Raw genomic sequence first — 25,767 nt, 5'->3', positions numbered from 1 at the left:
TAAGTCTGGTTAAACTTAATAATGGACGCATCTAAGATTCCTGCAGTTACTGGCATGTATTGTGTTCAACAAAGATGAAGTACACTTTGATTTTGGGAGGCATATGGTAGATCAAACGGTGGCCTTAAACACAGGAAATTGAACACTAGAGAAGGAGTGGACCTTAACTCTCACACCAACTCTCACACTTGCCTAATAATTAGCTTACATCAAAACACCAGCCAAATTTGCTTTATATTCCTCCCTTCTAGAGAGCATTGAGTAAAAGAGATTGAGATAGATGTTCAATAGATGTTCACCAGCAATACTATGGTAGTTAAGGTGATCTCAACAGGTTCAGTTTACATAATTTAAGTGGAGTAGGAAGTTTCTTACAAATGAATATCTACTAGACAGATCTACAAGATGACTGTCACTGGATTGTTGATAGCAATGAACCAAAACATCTGCCCCCAGGAGATGATACCCTCAGATATGATTGCATGTAAGAAAAATGGGAATATGGAAAAGACAGATCTGAGACACAAAACTCTGCATAGAAAGTGGAGCAACTGTGAGAGTCCCCAGTCCAGGTTCTACTGCCAAGGAGTGGTTAATATGATTAAAGTAGACAAAACTGGATTAAGATGCAGAAGTATTCCCTGTGGCTTGTATTTTATCCTATCACTGAGCTGGTTTTCTGGGTTACAGTTAAATGCAAGGCAGGCATGATTGCATTCTGTGTTATGCTGGTTATTGGCATCCTTCAAGTGCTGAATTATCATTCTTCCCAGTCATGCCCACATCCCAGATTGATAGCAGGAGAGTTGTTTTGGCATCTCTGTATCTCTCTGCAAGCAGGAGAGAATTGTCTGTCGATGGTTTTGGGCTGGTTTGGTGCTGTTCCATGACTAAGTGGGAAAGAAGGACCCCCAGACCCAGATCCCAGGAAAGGAAGAAGGGGAAAAGTAGAAAGAAAGGAGATGAGCCTAAAAACAAAACAGTGGCAGTGAGCTAGGGGAGAAAACTTATTCACTAGATATGATATCAGAATACACAATAACACAATATAATACAATATAATTGGAATTGAAGAAAATAAACCAAATAAAATGAGAGAGAGTGTGTCCAAAAGCAAAGGCCTTACTCTAATGCTGAAGGCAAGATGGCTAGGAAGCATTAAGAGAAAAAAGGTTAGCCTTGTGATTTGCGAGCACTTTTACCTTTCCCTCTAAATGGAAAACAGACATTGAACAGTGACAGTCTTCTGGGATGTACAGTACTTCTTCTCTTCTGAGAAAGGTATATCTGGAAATATTGACAATCCACAGAATTGGAGCATTAACTCTTTAAATCCCAGTGCACTACATAATATTATGATGTGGAATACAATCAACAAAATTCATAAAACAATGACATTGTCTGACAAGACAAGACTCTGACTTGTTTAAATCTTTTGCTTTGTCCGTGCTGCAGCTCATTCTTAGATTTAGCTTGATATTCTGTACAAACTGTTATTTACTTGTGGTCACCTGTGTAATATAAGATGTTGACGCCCTGTGAGGCCCTAAGGAATTAGCACTTGGGTTGCATGGAACATGGTTGTTACCAGCACTTAATTGCTGGCAGACTAAATTAGTGGGACCAAATTGGGAAGGGGATGTTACATCTTATTTGCCTTTGACATTGTTGAACAATCAGGGAGGTAGTACAGTGCTAACCCAATAGCAACAAGGAGAAAAACTGTTTTAAGTTGGTCGGAACTGGAGCTAAATGAAAATGGCTGGCATCAGTCATGCAAATTCTGCATTTGATCTATGCATAAAGCAAGCCAGAAGCCCCATACATTTTCAATAACTTAGCTATTTCTATTGTTCTTGCTACAGCAATTGTTTTTCTGTTTCTTCCTGGTGAGATTTTACGCTAGGCTGAGACTGTTTTTACCCTCTACAGCTATGGATTTTATCTCCAGTGCTCATATGAGAATGTTAAAAGAGTATGACATGGATGTGCATGTGGAAATCATCTGTAATCTTTAGCCTGCAATAGCAGAACTCTCTTATCTCAGGAAGAGGGAGGGGGAAATGAAATTGGATTTCTTGCTCCTCATGACAGTTTCTTTAACTGTAATGTGGTAGCCCCATCGGGTGTGATACAGCACAACTAACCTAAGCTGCTTTTCTAATTGGGGGCAGCTGTCAGTTTCTCTTCTGATCTCAGCAATGTGAAAATATTTTGTATAAAATCTACACTTTCCTTTTCATTTTTCATTCCTGACTTGCATTATGAAACTTTTCTCAATATTTGTGTCTCAAAAAAAAAAAAAAAAAAAAAGAAAGCAAAAAATCAAAAAAAACCCCATCAAAAACAAAACCATCAACAACAAAACTCCAAGCAATTAAGAAAACAACTCCCACAGCTTTTTATGGGAACAACATAAAGAGGTTTTACTGCAATTGTGACCTTAGATTTCATCTGGAGAGAGATCAAGATCAGATAATGCACTTGAGAATGACAGAGAATTAGCCATGTATGGCATATCTTGAAAGCGTTGTAATGCATAGCAGAGACTCTGTTAACACCCACACTTTCAATGGCTCACAGCGTGTGCTGACATAATGAGAGCAATCAGATATTAGCAGAGGTGGCACATGAGACAGAAAAGCTGCAGCCCATCATCTTGCTTGTTGGAGGCAGCCCTCAGCCCACTGTAATCTGCAGGGTTCTTATCTTTCCTGCTTCCTGTGGTAGCAACTTTTGGGGCTTGTAGCTGTGAGGGATGAAGAAAACGCAGCTCAGTCTAGATATATGACCTAAATTAACCTATTCTCTTCCTTTTAGCCTTCTTCTCAAATATCCCTGCTTTAAGTTGCATGGTGTGATACTGAAATAGTTAGCTTATTCTTTCTCTCATGCTATTTAATGAATGAGAGCCTTCCATCTTTTTACTGCTCTTTTTTTTTTTTTTTTGCTATAACAGAGAAGAGTCTCATCCTTGTTTTCTGGTTAAATGCACTTTTAGTCGCTTCAATAAATGAACTTTAAATATATATAGTGAATGCTTATGCTACTGTTATATAACATCACATGTAATAACAGAGATTCAAATTAAACGTTAGTAAAATAGGAACTTCAGCAGCTTGTCAAGCAGGTATTATAGCTTTAGCACTCCTCCCTCTGGGTTGGAACAGGGCTAATTGCTTATAGTAAACACTCGCGTTCAGCTGAACCTAGGGGTACACAAACTTAGAAAGATCCACCACAATTCAGAGCCTTACCAGCACAGGTGACAGATATTCAGTGATGCATAAAGCCTCCTTTTAGGACAACAGCTAGAATATATTCCAATGTCCTCTACCAAAGTTAAAGTCTTATGTGCAGAGGTATTGTGTGCGTTATTAGTAATGTTTTGTATTTCCACGATTATTCCACCCTACAAAGCACAGGGAAAACATACAAGATAGTAATTAAACGTTCTTTTCTTTCTTGGTACTCACACAGGGACAAGGTCTCTGGAGCAACTGTTTTTGTTCTTTTCACAAATGAATAGTGAAATATGAGTTGGAATAGGAAGATGCCAGTTTCATTTTCTGACAACAAAACATCCGAAACTAACAGTGGGCTGGTAAACTCAATCTGGCACTTGCTGTTTTTTCCTAACAAGTACTGAATTGTGAAAAGGGACAGCAAAGAACTGGGGAAAAAAAAAAAAATAGAAATAGGAGAAAACATTGTGCAGTGAAAAAAGCTGAAGAGTCAGCATGTTTAGATTTATTTTTATTTTAAGCTGTAAGAAAATCTAGGAAAGCAGTGGATAAATGTTTACCTAAGGAGAAAATAGTTATTGCCAAAAGGTTCTTTTATTTAGCAGAGAAAACTTAAGACCAGGTGCATTCAATTTGGAAAGAAAACTCATTACTAAGCTTGAGGGCAGACTAACCAGGTGTGAAGAGATCTTCCATCAAGTCTTCAGATGAGGACTGGAACCCATCTGGAGAAGTTCTAGCTTCATACGAGTAAGTGAGCAAAAATTGGTAGTGGGATGGGAACTTTTGTGTTTTATATATTGACATTGATACTGTATTTGTACAGTACACACACGCATATAGTGGAAGTGGTGATTTTGTGAGTCTTGATGGCTTTAGACTCTGAAGTAAAGAAAGTGGTAGGTAAGAAAAAGAAAGCGGTTTCTGTCACAGGATGAGGGTTGTATAGGAACTTTTTACATAAGATTTGTTAAAGATTGGTTGAAAGCAATTATAACTTCTGTTACTAATATTCTGTTAGGTACTAAAGCATTTATAAAATAATTTGAATACTGAACATAAGCATATTGTGGTTTACTTTAGTAGGTGAAGGATTCTCTTATAATGGAGCAATGATAGCAATTAAACCTAGCATTTCTATTATGTGCTCAAAATGTTTGTCAACTAGATACAAGACCTACAGTTGTTGCATGGGTTTTCATATGCTATTAGTGAAATCTGCTAGGGTTTTGAAAAGTTTGACGTAACTGTTTTCTCTTGGTGGATAAAACAATGTAATTGTAAGCAACTTTTTAAAGTATATTAAGGATGTGAAGTACCAAACCAGTGGCTATACTGTGCAAATGCATATATAAATTGTTTAGTCAGGCAAATGTTCAAAAAAAGTGTTTTCTAAAGAAAATAAACTTCACATCTCTCCTTAATTTGTTGCTTGTAAGTGTTGCTAATAGCAGTAATGCAAGGTTTTTCTGAGTGAGAAGCTTTAGTTTATTAACAAACAACTTTTTAAAAAGATATAAAATTCATTTCTGTTGTGTTACTTCTCTGCTTTGCCCATGTCCACATTTATTTGCTGAAATGAAATAAAAATGTTCAACTTATTCTATTCTGCAGAACTGCAGTGTTTTGTATGGTAATTTAACCATTTTCATGCTTTCTAAGGCTTTAGTAGTGTTAATCTTTAATAAATCTTAGGGCCTAGTAATATTATAATGTAAAAGTGATGTTAACCAGCCTAAATAGGTTTAATGTGAAAGCATGCAGTATCTGTTATAATGACTTTTGTAGTTTTTATGCAACTAGTTAGAGGAAGATATCTAATTAATGAGCTGTTTTGGATGGCTTGCTGAGTTGAATCTCCTCTTGTGCTGGCTGCAGCCTGGGCAACAGCAGGAGGTGGTGTGTTGCCATGCTCTACTCTTGTGAGTTTGCTGGCAGGGCTGCATTCCCTATGAGGGTTAGGGCTGCAGAAAAGGAAGGACAATTAGTGACCCCCAGGACCCTTCAGATGTGTAGTGATGCAGAGGATATCAGTTTATGTTAAAATAAGTTAACACAATGGTTGCAAGTAGCTAATTTTGTATTGAGCAGTGTTAATTTGATGAGTATGACATGAGCCATTTAATTTGCAATGATTAATCTCCTTGCTGCCACATTCTCACTCTGAAAAACAATGGGTATCTGGTAAATCACAGGAACTGAAGTGGCAGGATCATCTGGTGGCTAACTTGGAATTTGCAGTACTTCCTATTCCTAACAAAACAGTTCTTATGTAGGCTGGATAATTCATGTCAAACAGTACTGAGATAAGTTTTAACTATTATTTATTCATAAAGAATCTATCTAAATCTTGGGAGCTTTTTAGACTTGTCCGTATAATCAATTATTTCCTGAATCCTTTTTCTCTGTAATTGATCTGTCATGTAGTAGGTAAAGATGAGACCGTTGCTCTTTAGATGATCAGTTCAGGAGTAATGAGTGTACGTGTACAAAAGTAAAGTATACGTTCAATGGACAGCTCTTCTTATAAACCTGTTCCCTCCTCTGAATTATGTTCATCTACTTCATATTAATTTTGGAATAATTGCATCTACCTAATGAAAGGTAGTAAAAAATGGACACAATGTGTTTATCTAGGATTAAAGCACATTAACAAAATCTCTGGATTTAGGTCTTGACCTGCTTCTGATGTGACCTAGTTGTAAGAATGCATGACCCAAACTCCCCACTGCTGTTGTTTTAATGCCACTCTTTCTCCATGTATTAGATGAGTGGTTACTCCAGCCTCCTTTCTCAAACACTTTGAAATTCTCAGAGTGGATTTCATCCCCTGTGATTTGTCCCTGTAGCTTATGTTTCATGTCATAATCTCTGGGATTGAGTTATGTGGATCAATCCTTTTCTAACAGCAGATCTGATTACTGTTTCTTATCAATTCTTGATATGGCTGAGCCCAAATTTCTGACCTGAAATCTGGAGACCAGTAACAAAATTGCCTCTTCAGACAGGTTTCTACTGTTTGAGTTTCAAAGGAAACATGAAGATTTCTTGGTTAGAAAAATATCCTCGTACTTTGTGTACATCAGTGACTTCTGTTTTTGTGAACAGCTTGATTATGTGTGCACCAAGAAGACAATGGCAGCGAAGTCACAGTTAGGAAAATAAATAAATAAATATTCAGTAAATTGGGCTTTTGGCTCAGGTTGGGGATGTTTACTTCAAAGGCTGAAAATAATAACAGAGCACCTGGGTCCAGTTTCCTCATAAGATGCTACAGAACACTGCTCCTACTGTGGGGTTGTTAGGTGTAATCAAATCAGACAGTCTTGCATGGAGCTGCTTCTGAATACTTCTGCAGAGCTACTGTCCTCCTGAAAAAAAACATTTATGTGTCAAAATGTTCTGTAAGAGAAGCCTAGATGACAAATTCAAACCTAAAGGAATAGACCTCTCCCTGACTACAGCATCTGTCCTGGGAAAACAAGCAGCTCTTCTTTCCTGTTCTCTTCTGCTATCTTATTTTAGTAAATAAACTAGTAGTCAGAATGTTGTTCATAATTGGACTGGACAGTAATAGCTCATGATGCAAATTAGTAGCTCTGAGTGTCTCTGCGCAGTTCAGGGCAGCACGCTGCAATGCTGGGCTGCAGGAGCTCCTGTTGCTAGCCATGCACGACTGGAAGTGCAGAGCTGGGGCCAGAGGCAAGGTGCTGTGTGCCTGACACTAAGCTGCGTGGCCAGCAGTTGGGTTCCAGTTTGATCTGTGTGGATTAAGAGGCATACTTTGTTTAAATCTGCTGAATACTATTAACCTGATAGGTTTAGAGGCTTTGACTGTGAGCTGTAACCAGCACATGGTTATACGGATGTTGTCTGGTTCATCCTTTCAAAAGTCCAGTGCCTATACTTGTAAACAGACAAAAAACCACCCCCCCCCCAAAATGTTAAGGTAGATCTGTTCTTAATACCTGCAGTATGCATCCCTAGGCTCTTCCTTATGGGCCCCTTGAATTTAGGCTGAGAACAGCTATTCTGGGGTCCGCAGTCCAAACTTTCCTTGCTGTTTCTCTGTGGTCTCAGTGTTCCCATTTTCTGCTCAGTGCTTGTGAGGCCATGCCTGTGTGTAGTTCTGAGATCTTCAATACAAAAGATATGTGGAGCTACAGAGGAAAGCCCAGCAAAGGGCTGTGAAGGACAGTTTATGGAACTAGACAATCATTCTCATAAGGAACGGCTGACAGAGCTGGAACTGTTCATTCTGGAGAAGGCCTAGGGGGGTCCCAGCAATGTGTACAAATACCTGCAGTGAGGGACTTCTTGGTGGCAACCAGTGACTTGGCGTCACAGGAGGGATAGAATAAAACAGCATCAGTTCATTTGTTTTCAGATAATACTTATGATATTGGGCTCTGTGTTCAGTTGAGGCAGATCTTAGACTGTGCCTGTTAGGCTCACAAGAGCGTATGGACAGTAAGAGGGTAATACTTATTGTGAGAGGGAGTTCAGGAAAGATGAGTGAAGCTCACCTCTGTTTTAAAGGGAACTTTACTTGTTGACAAACAGTTAAAAGCAAAAATGCTTAATTTTGTTTTGGAGAGATGGATTCTTCTCCAGATTCTCTTGGTCAGAGGAACATGTTTTTAGACAAAAGACAACTTTGAAAAGTCTTCTATCTACAAGGTCACATTTGGCATTCCTGCAGAATGTTCTAGGAGATTTCCTCCCTTCAAACTCTCAGCTACTTTTAACCATAAGATCATTTTGTCTCTAACTCATTTGTCATCATCCATGCCTGTTAAACTACTGCGTAGCAGCAGTTTGGTGTTAATCTCTGGCAGCACGTGCTGAGATCTTAATGCTGACACAGCTTTAAAGGGATAACCCAACTACACAGCCATAGCAAGATGTCTTTGGAGATCTATCTTGGATATGGAAAATAGGATAGGTTGGGAGTCAATCTAACCTGTTTAGGGAATGGAAAAGAATTTGTGATTGAGAGAGATGCGCGTACAGGGATATAAGCATAGTTCTATATTTTGATGTGAATGAGTAAACAGTCAGCACTATAATAAATCTCCAAGGCATTTGATCCCAATAAACCATCTTAATCCTCAGGGCTGTTCTGGAAGTGAGAGATAACTGCACAGAAGGAGAAATGTTCTTAGCATAAAACCCATATCTGTGTTTATTCTGCACGTTAGAGAGTTTCAGACTCTTCTCTCTTCCTCCTCAATGCTGATGTGCGCTTCATCTGCAGTCTGCCAGCTCCTTTCACTAATAAGAGCCTTTTAATTTGGATATTTATTGTTGCTAGCAAGGGCCAAGACAAAAGAAAAATCAAAACATAGAGTAAGGCTTGGGCTGATGCTTCCCTGGTGGTATGCCCTCTGTTTCAGTGATGTTTCACTAGGGATAAGAGTCTCTATTTTTATTTTTTAATTAGCTATATATGTGAGCCTGTGCTGTGTGGGAGGATGTATTTCTACACCTCTGCACTTAAAATGCCTCTGAGTTGAATGTTTTTGTGGCTATTGTCTCCTCATTGCTGCACTGTCTTCGCTGTTGTCTGCATTGCAGACAATGTGCTATGGCTCAGAAATGCACAGTCAGTAAAGTGCTGAAACTAATTTAATTTGTTGCCCTCACTGAAGACTGAATCAGACTTTAATGGTTGAGAGCAAGAGCACGTCCTATATCCAGAAATAGGTATAGCTGGTCTTCAGGTTGCGTCACCACATCATATTTGCACCTCTCAACCAAAGACTCAGTTAAGGAGGATCATTGATGTACTGCAGACTGCCTGCTATTAAAGACTGAGCCACATGCAAGGTGCTGTGATTTTTCCTTTTATTCTGATAGTCTTCAGCCCAGCATTTGCCACTCTACTATTTCAGTCCTTGAGTCTAAGGACGTTCCAGCACAGAACATAATGTCTGATGGTGCTGGTCTAACACTAGTTCTCTTCTGGCCTAAACTGTGAGACAGAATTGAAACTGGGACTACTATTTATAGTTCAGAAATCTCCTGTATAAATAAGAAAATTATTCATCACTTTTGTTCATTAGTCAGTTAGTTTGTGAAATTTTCTTGGCTGGGTGGATGAATGGCTTTTACGTACCGGGCTTTGACTCAGCTCAGGATTGTAAATTAAAGCTGACTTCTGCCCCCCACAGGTGGATGATAGGGTTGAGGGGTTGCATAATATGAATTTTTCCTCTATTTTTTTCTGGAGTGTTTCTTAGAAAGGACAGTTACGTTTTCTGTATCTTAAGGTGTTTTAACACTCTTCAGCCCAGATGTTAATATATAAACGTCATTAAAATAATATAAGTTAACTTATCTTGTAGAATTTGGTTTATGCATTTGGTTTTGAGTACTTCAGGGACTGGAAATATGGTTTGAGTTCCTCTCATAGTTATGAAAATGACAGTGTTGAGCAGGACAGCAAAAGCATCAACCTAGATTGGAACTGCTTGAGGTGTGACAAAACAATCATACTGCATAGATGTTTCACATTTAAACTTAACTCTATTTGTGTTTTTGGAACAATCATCTCTAGTTTAGTTTGCTTTTGTATGGAAAGGACTTGTAAGAATTTATATTGAAGCTGTGAGATGTAACTGCATAGGTGGCAGTGTCAGATGACTTAGCATATGGGATACATTAGATGATACTGTTGGCCAGGCTTTGTGTGGAATCCAAAAGGAGGATGACACCAGATGTTTCCACACTTGAAGTTATGTAAGCTTGTTTATTAGTCTGTATAAATACTGGATCCCCCTTCCAGTGAATTCGGAGCCTTTACTTAGGAGAAAACACAAATGAGAGGTCCTACACAATGTCAGCAAAGGTTCTCCAAATCCTCATTGCAACTGGGGCTCTCCAGGGATTGCAGATACAGATGATGAAAAAATTTTAGGGCAGTTGGTGATAATAGAATTGTAGAATCATTATAGTTGTAAAAGACCTCTCAGATCATCTGGTTCAATCAGTGATGTATCTTTCTTAATCACTATAGTTAATCTTATGTAGTAATGATTAGGTGCATTACCTTGTTCTGTTTTATTCTTGCTGTACTATTTCACTTATTGTTTTAGACATATGGCAAAACATAGTGCTAGCATTATGTGTGATGTACTCATCTTACATGTGTACATTAATTGCAGTAGCCCAGTATGTTTAATGCAGTTGCCCAGCTGATGGACTGGGTTTGCATTTGCCCAGAGAATTAATTTTGTTCCATTGTATGAGAAGAATGGCACTAGGTCAATGGGAAAATAATAATACACAGTGTTATTAAATATAAAAACAAGAATATTAAATCTATTTATTGATCTTTTTCTATGAAAGAAATCTTGACTTTGTGATCACTAAAAATTAGTTCTTTTGAGGGGCCCGGTAGTAGTTTCCTAGACACAGTATTAGCAAGAATTACGGAGTAGAAACTGCCCTCCACAATTTCCCTTGTGCATTGTGAAGATTTATTCAGAAACATCGTGATTTTTGTTCCTCATCACAGCTTGGCTAGCTTTTTTTTTTTTTTTTTTAAAAAAATTAAAAACAAAGGGGGTTAATTGGGGGGGGGGGGGGGGAGGGGAGGAAGGGGTAACTTTCAGAGGATTATGGAATGAGAATATGCTCTGTTAACTTTAGGGCAAGTTTTTCCATTAGCTTTCCATTTCCATTTATCCCAATAACGAGATCTTTGTTAGCTGGAATCTTGGCAACACTTTGTGCTTCAGTGCAGATTGTGAAAGATAATCAACCTCACCTTCCATTGACCCAGGATTTGAAGAACTGTAGTATGATGAATAGTCTTAATTCCTATAATTATGTGTAATAATATTGTGTTGTTATAGATGTTATCATAATTGGTATAAAAAATTGTTTATAGCAAAATATTACAGGTTGAGGCTGTGATTTTCTGCAGGAATTTGCAGCCAATAAAGGATTCTGGTAGAACAGAAGTTGCTTTGGGTATTAAAATGAATTCAGATACATATGGCTTTACCAGCGTGTGTATGTTAATGTAAGTAGGCATTATTAAGAAGCAGTTGATAACCCAATACTTTCCATTCTAAAATGGTTCTTTCTTAATTTTAAAAGGGCTTGTTCTCTTTTTGGAAGTTCCTGTTTTTCTTTTATGTGCTCTAAGTCTTTGAAAACTGGCAGCACCACAGACAGTGTACTTTATAGTCATGAGTAAAGAGAGCAGGAGTCTGGAAGCTTTGAGGGATAATCTTGTTATAACTATAGATACAGCCTCAGGCAGGACTCTGTCTTGTTTTCCACCCTTACACAGAGGAGATACAAGAGACAACTCACAGTGTAACAATGGTTGTAGATTAATGTCTGTGAATCTGGGAACAGTCAAGACTGAATAAACCATCAGGCATTATATGATGCAGCAGAAATGTTGGAGATGTTGCCTAGAGAGTGCGAACGGACCTACTGAGTCTTGTTCTTTATGTCTAGGTGAGGCCAGGATTCAGGGTGAAAATGATGCAATTAACCTCTTGTCTATATGCAGATGGACAAAGAGGGCTTGATTTGGATCACACAAACTTTTGTATTGCTGATGCTTCTTATCTCTTACTTTCTTGGCTTTAGAAACAGAAGCCTGTAGTGTGCAGCCTGGAAGGCCAACTGTACCCTGGACTGAAGGGGTGGCCAGCAGGGAGAGGGAGGTGGCTGTTCCCTTCTGCTCTGCTCTTGTGATGCTCCATCTGGAGTGTTGAGTCCAGGTTCAGGGCCCCCAGCATAAAAAAAAGTCAGGGAACTGTTGGTGTGGGTCCAGAGAAAGGCAACAAAGATGATCTAAAGACTGGAACACCTCTCCTATGAAGACAGTCTGGGGGAGATGGGCTTGTTCAGCATGGAAAAGAGAAGGTGGGAAGACCTTATTGTGGCCTTCCAATACTTGTGATCAGGAGGGAAACTGACCTTTTGCACAGTAGGATAGTAATAGAGGGGATGGTTTTGAACTAAGAGGGAAGACTTAGGTTATTATTTACTCAGAAGATGGTGAGGCCCTGGAACAAGTTACCCAGAGAAGTTGTGGATGTCTCATCCTTGGAGACTTCAAGGCCAGGCTGGATGAGGCTCTGGGCAATTTGATCTAGTGCATGATTCTGTGGTTGGTAACCTTGAATACATCAGGGGGATTGGAACTAGCTGATTGTTGAGGTCCCTTCCAACCCAAGCCATTCTGTGAAAACAAAACCACAGTCTTCATCTGCTTCCCAGATGCTTAGCTGTACATTTAGGTTGCTCCTTGGTTGTCTTCTGTGAACAGATGGACAAGAGATAAATGGAGTGATAGATGAAAATTTTGAATGACTTCAAATTGTGCTTGGTGGCAGGAGCAGAGGTTTGTGTTTCTGTTGGTTTTGTACAGAGCTTGGGATAGCACAATTTCAAATGAATTTAAGCTAATAACGTGCTCATACAGCTCGTTGCTTGCATGTTGAAGTGGAATTCTTCAGGTGATTTATGGCAGGCCTCTGAATTTCAGCCCTCTGAATTTGTCTCCTGCTCTGGTGGCAAGTCATATATGGTAAACCATATGTTTACAGGGATCTTGTCCATCACTTACCTGCATTATTTCATACAGTAAAAGCTAATTGTAAAAGTACATTAGCACTAGTTGTTTGAGATTCTCTGACCATTACAGTGAAATGACCTCAATTTTTACAGGTATTTGCGTAGCTGATTTTTCCTGTTTTCAGAAAGAATTATCCACTTAAATGCCTTAAGCACTTTTTCAGATGTATGCAGTTCAACACACACTCTTGTGTATGCATGCTCTGGTCCTCTCTCATGTTATCCATGTGAATGATCCATAAACATCAAGTCCCTGTAGACTAAAATGTTTACTGAATGTTTATGTTTGAATGGCATCGTATTTGTAGGTCAGTGAAACATGATGTGAACAGACCCTTGAGAGAATGCAGGTTATCAGAAACATTTGGAGACAGAAAATATTGCACTATGCAATGTGCATGATCCGAGGAGAAACTAGGGTGAGGTGAAACAAGTAATCTTGATGTAGTGTTCTGTGAAATTAGATAAGTTTTAATTTTGTTTCTTAAACAGCCTGACAAGTATTGATACTCCTAATCAGTGGAAGTTTTCCAGTAATACTTAGTAAGGCAAGACCTCCCACTCCAACCTCCTACATTTATAATGATAGTTCTTGTTGGTATTACTTCACTGCAATCATGGCAAGTTTCTCCTCAGAACCCAGGCAGGCAATAGTCTTCTCTTGTGAGTGTTTCTGGTCTCCTCAGGAGACTGAGTGATGCTTAGAACTGTAAGCAAGACTTGTTGCCCTTCCTTCTCACTGCCTTAGCTTAAATATGAGGCAGGGGTTTGTTTTGCCATGAAGTATTATCTTCTATGGGCCATACAAACCTTAGCATCTAGAGACCTGGCATCATAGAATAGGAACAGCTATGCAGAACAGGCTGCCCTGGGAAGTGGTGGAGTCACTGTCCCTGGAGGTTTCCAAGAAATGTGGATGTGGCACTTAGAGACATGATTTAGCCAGCATTGTGGTGGTGGGTTAATGATTCGATTAGACTATGTTATTCGACTATTCTATGCTCAGATCTTAAGGGAGTGTTTTAGCATTTGGCCTTAGGAGGCTGTGAAAAACCTCTGCAGAAAGCAGAACAGTTTCTGTGTTGTGGTGAACAGTTTCATGAAGGGTAGTTAAGTATCTCATGCAGGGATCTTTGGAAAGTGAGATGTTGCTTATCTGTAGAAAAATGCTGAGAGAAGCAACTGCCAAGCCTTAGACCTTGAAAAAAGAGCTAGATCCCTAGCTGAGAGATCATGGTATGGTGATTGTGTCTGCTTCAGATTTTCCAGAAACTGGAGCAAGTCCAACAAAGGACCAAAAAGATCAATAAAGAATTGGGGCATCTGTTGTACAAGGAGAGGTCAGTAGAGCTGTTCAGCCTGGAGAAGAGAATGTTCAGGGAAGGGACCTTTATGAATAGTGTATAAATTGCAGATAGAAAAAAGACTAAATCAGGGTCTTTTCTGTGGTGCCCAGAAAAAGAACAAGAAGAAATGGGTGTGCATCAAAGAACATCTCATCTGAACACAGCCGAAAAGCTTGTTTACTGTGAGGGCTGTCAGACACCAAATGGGTAGCACAAAGAGGTCTGTGGGAATATTCAAAGCATGACTGGACGTGTCCCCTGAGGTCTCCACAGCTGACTCAGATTTGGAGAAATAGAGCCTGCAGTAGGTGATCTTCCAGAAGTCCCTTTCATCCTCAAGAATTCTGAGATTTTGTGATTAGCCAAAAACTACACAATAAGCGTACACCATTTATGCAAAAATGAAGCCTCCTTTCTGACCTTTCTGACATGTTCATTTAGCCCAAGTGATAAAATGTTTGCTACATGACAGAGAAAATAAGGAGTGGCTGTAGCCACAGGGTTGGGGTATTTAAGGCTATCAAATACCTAGGGTATTTAAGGTATTTAATTGCTTCACATAACATTTCATAATTGTGTGAAGTATAATGGGTTTAAAGACAAGCATTGAGGCAAAAATATAAATCTTTTTTTTCTTCTTTTTTCTTTTTTTTTCTTTTTTCATTCTTTCTTTCTTTCTTTTTTTTTTTTTTTTTTTTCTCAGAACATTTGGGAAGAGATTGTTGTTACATTTAGACCTAGATCTTCCTCACGCCAACCAACTGCTACAGTAGTGGGAATGTTAGGTACCAGTCATCACCAAGGAATGTCATGATTTTAGGAGAGGGACAAATGTGGAGAGAAGTTTAGACAGGAAATTCTGGTTTAGAGCCTTGTGAAGATTCTGTAAGGTGTCAGAACATGATTCACAAAAGAAACTGAATGTACCTGAATGAAAAAAAAAATATGAACATGAATATTCTCACCCATACAAACGTTAGAACAAAACCAAAATAAAACAAAAAAGAAAAAAAAGAAAAATAAAAGAGGAAATCGGAGATCTACTCTAGAACTACTCTTTTACCCACTGTGGTGATGATTGGGAGGTGTTATGAAGTAGGTTCGTTGAATTTATGCATTGCAAAGGAAAGAATTAAGATTAATTGGATTAAAGAAAGAATAAAATGCTTATTTTGTAATCTAGTGATGGGACACTCATGGGGTACCTGCATTAGAAAATGCTTTTCATATTTAGAGGGTTGGAATTTCCCTTAAGTCTTTTGGAAATAAAAACCCAGCAACATCCAGGGCTTTGGGAAGAACATTTTATTGCTAAGCATATCTTTAAACAAAATGCAAATAAGAAAAGAAAAAGAATCAAAAAGGAAGAAGAAAAAGAATGGTGAAAAAAGCAATAACATCACAATAACTCAAATAAAAATTCTTAAGATTGTCCATAAAGCAACAGGGATATGGTAGAAGCCCACATACAGGAATGCACATGTTCCCAAAGCTGTCCAATAGAAACTTACACAAAAAAAAGGAAAGTGTAATTGTTTTTTTTCCTCTTAACTTAAAAAAGGAAACAAAAAAGGAAAGGAAGAAAGGAAATCATTTCACAAGACTCCAAGACTCCAAGAACAGCAATCTTTTACAGACATCAAGATATAATCAACTCTATATAGATTTGGCCAGTTAAATCATCTAAAATCGTGCTTTCATACCTTTTTAAAACCTGTCTTTTTTTTTTTTCTTTTTAGTATAAAAAATAAAAAAGGAAAAAAAAGCTCAACCTCTCACGCACACGCACCACACACACATACACACTGAAAATATTTGTTAACATGAAAGCAGCTTCTCTAAATGTTTGAGAAGGCTGTTTGTTTGAATTTAAGTTCCCATGTGCGTGTGTGTATTTGATGACACTTTTTCAAAGTCAAATATTCATGCGACTTATGAACACCAGCAAGAGTAGATTTCTAAACCTAAACAGCTGATTAGTTTTCATCTGTACACAGAAAAAGTGTGCATTTCTGATACTCCAGAGCTCTCAATCCATCTTGGTGGTTTTTTTTTTTTTTGTTGGTTTTCTCTCTGTCTCTCTTTCTCCCTCATTTAGTTCTTTTGTTTTGTTTTGGTTGTTGTTGTTTTTTGCATGTGACAGGCATGGCCATCACCATCTGGCTATTTTTCTATAGAGTAAGATAATCCTCTTTACAGTAACTGGGAAAATGTAGAAACCAAACAACCAAATAAAATCAATTAAAAACAAAAGACATTCCCAATTTAACCATAAAACAGTATATACACCTTCAGGGTATTCATACAGAAATTATACTAGCAAAAAAAATAGTAGTAAAATATGTAAACAAAATTTCAGATTTTTTTTCTTGACACAGGTAACTGTGACAAAGGTAAAGTACACGCTTTCTTCACATTTTACGGTTTGCTTTTGTTTTCTGTTTCTTTTTACTTTGTTCTTCAAGACCATTCTCATTCCACATCAAGACCATAACAGAACCTCTGTTCCAGTCGTCCCATCAAACATACCACGATAAATATATCTGTGTGTATATATATATATTATATTATTAAATTCCTTTTTCTTTATTTTGTGTGTCACAGCAGCTTTATTTTCTTTTATATAAAAGAGAAGGAAAAGAGAGAATAGGGCAAATGGAAAGACAGAGATGATCTGTAATGCCAAGCTACAAAATTAAAATATTACATATGAAAAAAACGGTTTTATGTCAAAAAAGAAAAAACACTATACATTTTTGCATTCTTGTACAAGTGTTTAACTTTTCATACATTTTATGGGTCTTATCACAAGTTGAACTCCAGTGGTGTCTTTCCGATCTCTTTATTAAACTGATTTATTATCATTTTTTTTGCATGCATTGCAATCAGTCACAGAACTAGAACCCGGAGGAAAGTTCCTTTATTTTTGCATGGTATATTTAGCTCAGAATGACTAACTGTTTCTTAAGCATTCTTTTTCTGAGTCTTGAAATCCTCTTAACCATAGTTTGGCTGTGCTAATGCATACTAAGTGATATTCTCAAATAATTCCAAAGATTCTGATCAGGACAGACCCAAACCCATCTATTCTTCAGTTCATTTGCAAATCCTGGAGGCAGATCCAAGGGGACCAGCTTTCCATGATAATTTTCTTCATCAGCACCCATCACACACTTTCACTGCATTGTTAGCAAATAACTTACTGCAAGACGACGGTTTCTAGAGACAACACAACCAGATATGCAGAGTAAACACCATGAGTAGCTTTTGAGTTCATATATGGCAATAGTCTCTCTTTATTTACTATGAATTTTTTTTTCTCCGAGATTTCTTCTCAACACGTATCCCTGGTTCATGCTCCCCACCCCCACAATGATCTTCTCCACCCTTTCCTCCCACACCCAAAAGTAAACAAAATCAAAAATAAAACAACCCGAGAAACCAAACCAAAATCCAACAATCTCCAAAATCATTTATTCCCCTCCTCCAATCTTGAAAAATTATGTGTGCTGGACACAGCCAGATCAGTTTGTTTGATTTTTTTTTTTTTGTTGTTGTTTAATAATGTTTGCATTCTTTTTCTTTTCTTTCCTTTTTTTACTTTCTTTTTTTTTTTTCTTTTTTTTTTTCTTTTCTTTTTTTAAATAACTAAACTGAAAAATTATTGATACAGTCAGGAATCACGAACATTGTTAAAGACTCACTTGGAGATATGAAACAAGTAAGCCATGAAGTCTTCTACTTTTGCAGAAAGTTCAGCGGAGGAGGAGATTTGGAGACATCCAAGTTCACTAACAGGGCAGAGCTGTATGCGCCATCTCCAGAACGCTAAGTGTGCTTTATAATACATTAGGGCAGAGTTTGCTGACTCCAAGTGATGACTGAGACATTAACAGTCACTGCTGATAATATTTTTTCCCAATACTTTTTCCCACAAATGATATCTCCTAATCTCGTTCACTGCAATGGTTCTGATAGTTAAATCTCATTAAGTATTTATATATTTATATATAAATAAGTATTCTTTTTTACACATAATACTCTTTGTCCTTGTTTTTCTGTTTCTTGTGGCCACTCTTTGAGCTCTGCTGCTTCTCCTTCATGAGCGTGCCATTGCTCTGGGCAGAGTTGCTGATGTAGTTTCGCGTCTCGTCCACCTGATAGGACCCCTCGTCCCTGTTCCTGTACTTGTACATGGCGTACAGGAGGATGAGGATGCAGAGGGCGGCAGCAGCCACAATGCCGACGACCATCCCCGTTGTGCTGCTCGATTCACGGACCACCTCTGAGGCCCCCGGAACCCGTCTGATTCCTGGCTCCGTGGGGTTTGCTGTGGGCACATTACGGAACATGGGGGAAGTGATTAGCGGGCTCTTCAGCTTTGTGCTGTCTAGCTCATAGGCAGTGGGCAACGGAAGCAAGACTATGTCAGGCTGGGGTTTGAGCTCACGGTTATTCATTTTGCCAGCTGGCAATTTGGGTACCATCCCAGTCGAGGACGAAGCTGTGGAGCGGATCAGCTCAGGGGACAAAGACGTGGTAGTAGTCCTACCAGTTTCGGAGACTTTGTTAGGTCTAAAGTCCTTGGATTCCCACTTGGGTGCGTGTGCTTTGTAGCCACCTTCGAAGATTGAAGTGGAAAGACTCTTATCTGTTACCAAGGAGAAGGTGGTGTAAAAATCTTCATCATCAGTAGGGGGTAGGTTAGAGTCAAAGGTTTCCCCTGAGCCATACCCAGATATCACCAAGCCATCATCATCACAACCATCGCTGCCTTGGTCCGACAAGCAAGGTAACCCCGCCTCAGAGGTCATGGACAGGGAATCTTTGGTGGTCTCAATAATGGTGAGGAGGGGGCGAAAGGTAGGGGGAAGTGTAATGAAAGGTGCACGAGTAGCAATAGGAGGGATATCTAAAGGGTCTTCTACAAGTAGAGGAATAACTAATTCACCTCCTGGGATGGAAAAGAGAAGAAAAAAAAAGAAGATTAGTACATGTTACTGATACAAGACACTATTTTCAATCTCTTAAGGGCAGTACAAGGACGTGGGCATTATTAGTAAGTGTCAGGGGTCAGATTTCCTGCCCAGCTACGCTACCAACAACTTTCCTGGGGGTTTCTTCGCTTCTTGCCTCCCACTCTACTTTTGGCATTGATCAATCATGTGTTCTATTTTCTTTCACCCAAGTCTATGCTAAGTTTTTATAGTGAAACACTACATATTTTTGGAGACTCAAATTTTTGCTTTTGAAGATACTCTCAAGTGACTCTCTGGGCATCAATTTTTGATACTGATCTTTCTTGAGCAATTGGTTACAAGAGTGTTAAAATGAACTATTTCAGACCACCAATTCATCTATGTTCTTAGAGAGATTTTACTGTTCATCTTACCGGTTTTTCCTCCTCTGGCTCTTTTCATTTAAGAGAACGCTGGTATTTCTTCTCTGATTTTCAAGTGTGTTTTCCCCCTGTGGTATTTTCTAAGGCCTTTCCCTAAGGCCTTTCCCATTCATCCATTTCTTCCTGATTGTTGCCCAGTTTTTAAATTGTGAGAATGTTCATGGAAGTGAGGTATAGAATAAGAACCAGGTACTTACTAGGGTCCGGGAAGGTACTGAGCTCTACTTGATGCTTGTTCATTTCTTTTTAAGCTTACCTTTCAGTTCTACATTAGACATGCCCCTTGCCTTTTGTCTTCTTGAGCTGCTAATGTCATATTATCTTGAGCTTTGGTTCTTCTTTATATCCTTTTTGTATAATTTGATTAAAACTTAAGAAAATAATTAATTGTGATTGATGATGCAACCAAATAAGAATTCTGATGACCCAAATTAGTGCTTGAATCTGCACAGCAGCAATTGTCTTCATACCTGCCGTTACTTTGTGACACACAGATATCAGTGCTATTTTTTCCTAGCAAGGTGGCTAGGTGCCTACAAAGGAATAAAAATGAAGTAGGTGCCTAACCTACTCTGAAAGTGTAATTTAACTGTAGCTGTAATTTTTGTACCTTACTGAAGTATAACATGAAATGAGAAAACCAGAGTGTCATTTCTAAGATGATTGGCTTCTGTGCAGAAATATTGTTATTCATAGTTGAGTAGTCTTGATTTGTCTATATATTGTAAAATGAGTTTATTATTTCCTCTTTTGAGCTTAGAAATAATTAACACTCCAGTGTTTTACTCTGATATGGAGGTATAATAATTCATTCCTTTAATTCACTGAGTTGAGATTGCAGTCTTCTGTTAATATGCAAGTTGCTGACACATTTTTAGGTCATTGCTTTTGAAAGTTTGTGTATAAATTTTCCCATGGCCATTTCTCTTTGGTGAGTCACTTACTTACTTAAGCTAGGTGTTGATTTAAATGTAACTGAAGATTTTATTTGACACAATGAGTAGTCATCCAGATCTGTTAGAAATAGCACAAGTCATATTTAAATATTTGTAGGAAAACTTTAGCTAATTTCTATTCACTGATTCTCAAAGAAAGAGATGCAAAAAGAATATTAGGTTCTAAATAAATAATTCTGGCTTTTACTTACATATTCATAATTGTTAATGAACAGTCTGGTATTGTTATGATGCTGAATGACATTAGGGTTTTGCTCTTTTCTACCTGCACTATATGTTACACGCACTTGTTTCCTATTAAATACTGTCAGAAATGTCCACGGAATTTTTAAGAAGTATGAAATCATAATCCATTCTAAATGTATTTGGAAAGCAGTATATTTGAACAACTCACACACTGAAGAGGATAGTAATACACTGAAAAAAAGGTACTTAACAATTTGATTCAATATGTATAGTTGAACTAGCAACATGGCTTATCCTTAATGAAAAATGAAGTGGTGAGACAGTTTAATAAATCAGTCAGAATTAACTCACAGATCCCAGGGTAGAAATGAGGCCAAAATAAGGAATGTGCCATTTTACATATTCTACTAACATACCTACATTCAAACTGGTTTTTAAAACAAGATAAAAAGGGCCAATCTGAATGTGCTTTTTGGTTTTTTGAAGTTCCTCAGCATAGTCATATCACTTCTCTTACAGAAGAGATGACAAAGAAATACATATAGCAAAAAATGTAGAAAAAGCAAAAAGTATAGTCTGCCAAGTGGGTACACGGCATTTTGTGTTTGCGCAGCTGAGCTGTTTTCTGCTCAGTGCAAACTGGAGCATGTAATACGATTTAGATGTGTCCAGAAGCCCTATCCATGGTCAGAGTAGGGCATTTGTAATTTATGCACACAGGTGGTCTCAAGATAATCTTAGAGTACACCTCAGAGGGAAATGTCATCTGTGAGTCTGCAAAAAATGAATAAAAATAATATAAATTAATTGCTTATTAAATCAACATGCATGGATGTGTTATTTAAGTTCCTGAAAGGCAGGGGTAAATAGTGTCCCTTTAAGTGATTTTTTTTTTTTTTTTTTTTTTTTTTTTTTTTTTCTCCAGATTGCTATTTTGCTGTTGAACAACAATATTCATCTGTGAATTTCATGCACCATCTGTGACATCCAATTGGAAAAAAAAAAAAAGAGTTTGGCAGCTTTTAATTGTTCATCTAAGTCTTTGAAGTACCTCTGTTACATTACACTAGCACATGACTTTAGTATGCAGCTCATCTGCCTCACACTGGGGCAATATTTTGGGTAGTTTTCTTCTAAAACTGAATAATTCCTGTCCTATTTACAATTAATTTCATCAAAAGATTCAGAAACATCTCACATTTAGTTTGAAAATCTTTCTTTTCTCCCAGTAAGCCTTGAGCCTTGCCTTAAAAGCAATTAATAGTTCTACAAGTTGTGGGGTTTTGTTTGTTTGTTTTGGGTGGTTTATTATTATTATTCTTATTATTATTTGCTTCTTTTCAGTCAAGGACTTGAATCAGTGATAAAGACTGCTGCCATCGTGTTCATCCTGAAATGTCAAGGAAAGTTGATTGAGTTGCTAGGACAAGTGATGCGTCACATAAGTGAAGGAGAGCAGATCAAAACTTTTTTTTCTCTAGCAAGTCTGTTGGAATAACAAGACTGAATCAAGAAATAGTTTTATGGAGTTTTAATTTCAATTGGAAGAAGTGAAATACCTTTCATATCAGGAAGACTGGATGAACTTCAGCTTATAATTATTTAACCTCATTTCTAGTTTTATTCCTGTGACCAACAGCCATACTATTTTTGCTTACATGCTAAAGGACTGTTAAAAGTCCTCAATTAGGAATTACTTCTTCGTTATATTCATTTGCTACATTTACTTAATATAGCATACTTCAGGGGAGTGACTGGTAGATGGCATTAAGGGTGGGTAGTGATGGTTTGAATGTTTGTTTTTTCTTTGTTTGCAATGCAAAAAACTGTGGGACACGTTGGAGAAGGTAACTTGGAAAAAGCACTCTGTAAGTGTCAATGTAGACACTGTTTTATTGGTATGTTAGGCACCTATGCAAAACTCACAGCAAGACAGAGTTTATATCTCTATTAGTATGCATACGCAATGAACACTTCTTGGGGTGTCTGGTTTATAGAGAAGTTAAAGCATCCTTTAAGATGACATGTTAAAAATGCCTCTCTGTCTAAAAAAAGAAGAAAAAAACCCAAACTGTTATCTAAGGATGACAGCAAGTGTAAATTGTGAAAAGCTCCACAGAAAGTGTGAGAAACATGATCACAAACATCTATGGAAGGGAACAAGAGCAAATTTTCTTACTTTGGAACAACTGTGTTACTGATACTGCATTTCTACTTGTAAGAAACACAAGAGGGAGTCTCATGACAGGCAGATGATGAGTGTGCATGCAAGGGGGGGCCATCTTTCACAGAGTGACAGATGAGACAGCAGGAAACTGCCTAGAGCCAGTGAACCCTTTGATGGAGAATTGGTGCCTCTTGCCCAGGGCTCCAAGTTGCTTTAAAGGTAAGCTCAGAAAGCTTTAAAAGACAAAGTGCAACATCATTGCCAAGTCTCTTCGCAAAGGATTGCTGGACTCTGAAAGGTTTGCTGTGAAAGACAAGTGCTTCAAAGATTTGGGTCTCTGGAGAAAGCTAAGGAGGAGGATCTAAAACACCTTACCTGATGACTGGAAAAGGTGAAATACATCTGAGGCAGGTTTAATGTTTGATATTGCTATCTGAATTTTGGGCCTTGGATTAAAAACAAATATTCATATGAGATTTGACTCTGTGGATGATATGGACTGTTCTCTGGTAGTTACAGGTTTCTTTCACCCCTTTTTACTGTTGGCTGCTCAGCACCAATTAGTGGTATGCTGTCAGGACTGCTTTTGAGTTCCAAAGATTTCACAGTGACTTTCCAGACTTCTGCTTTCTCTCCAAAGCAGGGAACAGATAATTCCCCCTTAAGAAATATGTTTTATAAAAGCTTGTTTTGTCAATGATTAAATGGAAGGAAAACAGATAAAACTGTTTCCTCTGCAGCTATACAGATACAAAATTAATTTACCAATCAAAACCAGCATTGTGAAAATGTTACTGATCAGCAAAGGGGCAGCAGCACTGTGAGAGGTGAAGTGTGTGAGATGGGAAACCTTGTACCAAGCAGCCCCATGCTTCTCTTGGCTTTCTCAGTTCATGAAACAAACACAGCATGTATATTCCTTAAAAGTGAGCCCTTAAATCTATCACATACACTATTTTCACAGAGTTGTGCTTTTCTTTAAACTATCAAGATCATTGGGAATATAAAAGGTCTACTTTAGCCTTGAAGCTGCCCTGCTTTTTGCTGTATGAGTATATTTATAGATATATAATTCATACCTCTGGGGTTGATCTCCAGTAAGAGTTCTCTGCCACTGGAAAACACAGCATGTTAAAAATTTAATAGAAGTCTTATGAACTGTAAGGATGTTGTGGGTGAATCATGAACGCAGAGGGCACTAAAAATGGGGAAAAACAGAAACTGAAAAACTGTAGCAGCTGCCAGCTTTCATCTTCACAGCCACAACTGCTTAACTGGAGACTCAGGAAGCAAAGTGATAGAGTATAATGGGTGCACAAAGATGAACTCTTGACTGGTGTTGATAAGGGACACACCCTTAACGTCTCTTTCTTTTCCAGCTGTATTTGAAGAGCTTTTAAATTATATCCAAATTCTGCAGCCAAAGTTTGTCATTTGTATATTCTTCTTATGTTGCTCCTATGAAATTTGACTTTTTTTAGTATGACATACTTGTCATAGAAAATAATTCCTTACTTTTTCCCCTCTGAATCAAAGCAATATCAGTGGCAATAATTTCTTATTAAATTACTGAGTTCATAAAGTTCTCTCTTATGGTGTTATACTTAATTCTCCTTTGAGCCCTCTGAGAATGAGAAGGGGAAAATATTCACAGGATGTTAACACAAAGCCTAGCAGATGAACCTTCTTAATATTATTTTCTACCCTTTGCAGTCTGATTTAAGTGCAATTGACAGTCAGTAGTAGAGAGCGAAATATATTTTCCACAGTTGAATACTGCATCATTTCATCTTCTTTTCTTCTGGTGTGCTCAGAGTGATTAAAGGTGTATTTCTTGCAGTGGAGTTGATCATTTTTGCAAGCAGAATCTCCTGTTTGGGTGTTGGACACTGAGTTGCTTTGAACCAAATGGAATATGCTCTTGTCCACTTCCCATTATTAATTTGAACTCTCATGATTAATTGGTGACAGCTTCCTACACAGTTAAATAATTTGTGCTGATTTCAGCATCAGTTGTTGAAGGGACTTGCAAAGTTGAACCTAAGATACCTTCTAAGTACTTAGCACAGCATTAACATGCAGGAATGCTAAGTGTGCTTTTAAAAGAATACAGTTTCTTACTTTTACTGAAAGCTCATTTTTGTTTAAAGAAATCAACCCAAGTCTCTTCTGAAAATTTCTGGACATAGTTTTCAGTAGGGAAGTATCTGCCAAATGTAATTTTTCTGGAAGATACTAGCAAGTTTGATACTAGTTATGATGAGTGTGTTTACCTGGAAAGAGTACACTTGAGAGTATCAGTTGGATTGGACATTAGGCAGATGGTCAGCAATCAGAAAATTAATAGAAATAAAACACTTCCATTAGAATAACATAGGAAAGATGTAGAACTGCAATAAGAAGACCTTGAGAGCTACTGAAATGCTTAAGAAGTCTCATTGGTTTTCCTTTGAACTAAAAACTACAGCACTGGGCTACATACAATTTAAGTATCTTGAAAGAAAGTAGCTTTACTGGTTTCTTTTTGGGAAAGGAGGAGGGGAAAGAAAGCTAGATAGACTGATAAAGAATAGGAGTGAACTACCACAGGTTCCTTTACCCCCTCCTATGCAGAATGCAATCCGGCAATAGACAATACACAAAGAGCACATAACACAAAAGCAAATAGAAACTGATTCAAAAATAAATAAGTGAACTTATATACTTTTTCCAAAACAAAATCATGTACTAGAAAAGAAAAATGCCACAGCAACAAGATCAGAGAAAGGAAAAACATAAGTCAATCACTCTATCAGCAAAGAAAAAAAAAAAAAAAAAGAAAAAAAAAGTTAAAATCTAAAAGAACTGAAAAAAAACCCGATGA

General features: G+C 37.8%; 1 protein-coding gene and 1 long non-coding RNA gene across 12 annotated transcripts in view; one reads left to right on the top strand and one right to left on the bottom strand.

Annotated features, from left to right (window-relative positions):
• The window catches only part of LOC107315131, a 38,905-nt gene extending 13,262 nt beyond the window's left edge, over positions 1-25,643 (top strand). The window contains exon 5 of one of the 2 annotated variants that reach the window (XR_004307555.1): positions 22,082-25,643. This is a non-coding gene — a long non-coding RNA (uncharacterized LOC107315131). Of the gene's footprint in view, positions 1-21,662 lie in introns of both variants that reach the window. The other variant, XR_001555796.2, reaches the window with a different exon arrangement.
• Positions 15,484-25,767, bottom strand: part of NRXN3 (neurexin 3) — an 887,537-nt gene continuing 877,253 nt past the window's right edge. For 4 of the 10 annotated variants that reach the window (XM_015865173.2, XM_032445109.1, XM_015865174.2 and 1 more), the window contains one exon: positions 15,485-18,524. In XM_015865173.2, coding sequence (XP_015720659.1) covers positions 18,223-18,524 — 302 coding nt within the window. In that variant the 3' untranslated portion in view covers positions 15,485-18,222. Of the gene's footprint in view, positions 19,149-25,767 lie in introns of all 10 variants that reach the window. The other 6 variants (XM_015865170.2, XM_032445107.1, XM_015865169.2 and 3 more) reach the window with 3 other exon arrangements.

The sequence above is a fragment of the Coturnix japonica genome, chromosome 5, assembly GCF_001577835.2.
Source record: "Coturnix japonica isolate 7356 chromosome 5, Coturnix japonica 2.1, whole genome shotgun sequence".
NCBI classification, from domain to species: Eukaryota; Metazoa; Chordata; class Aves; order Galliformes; family Phasianidae; genus Coturnix; species Coturnix japonica.
Note: the sequence above shows the minus strand (reverse complement) of the source record. Positions and strands in the feature narration are given on the sequence as shown.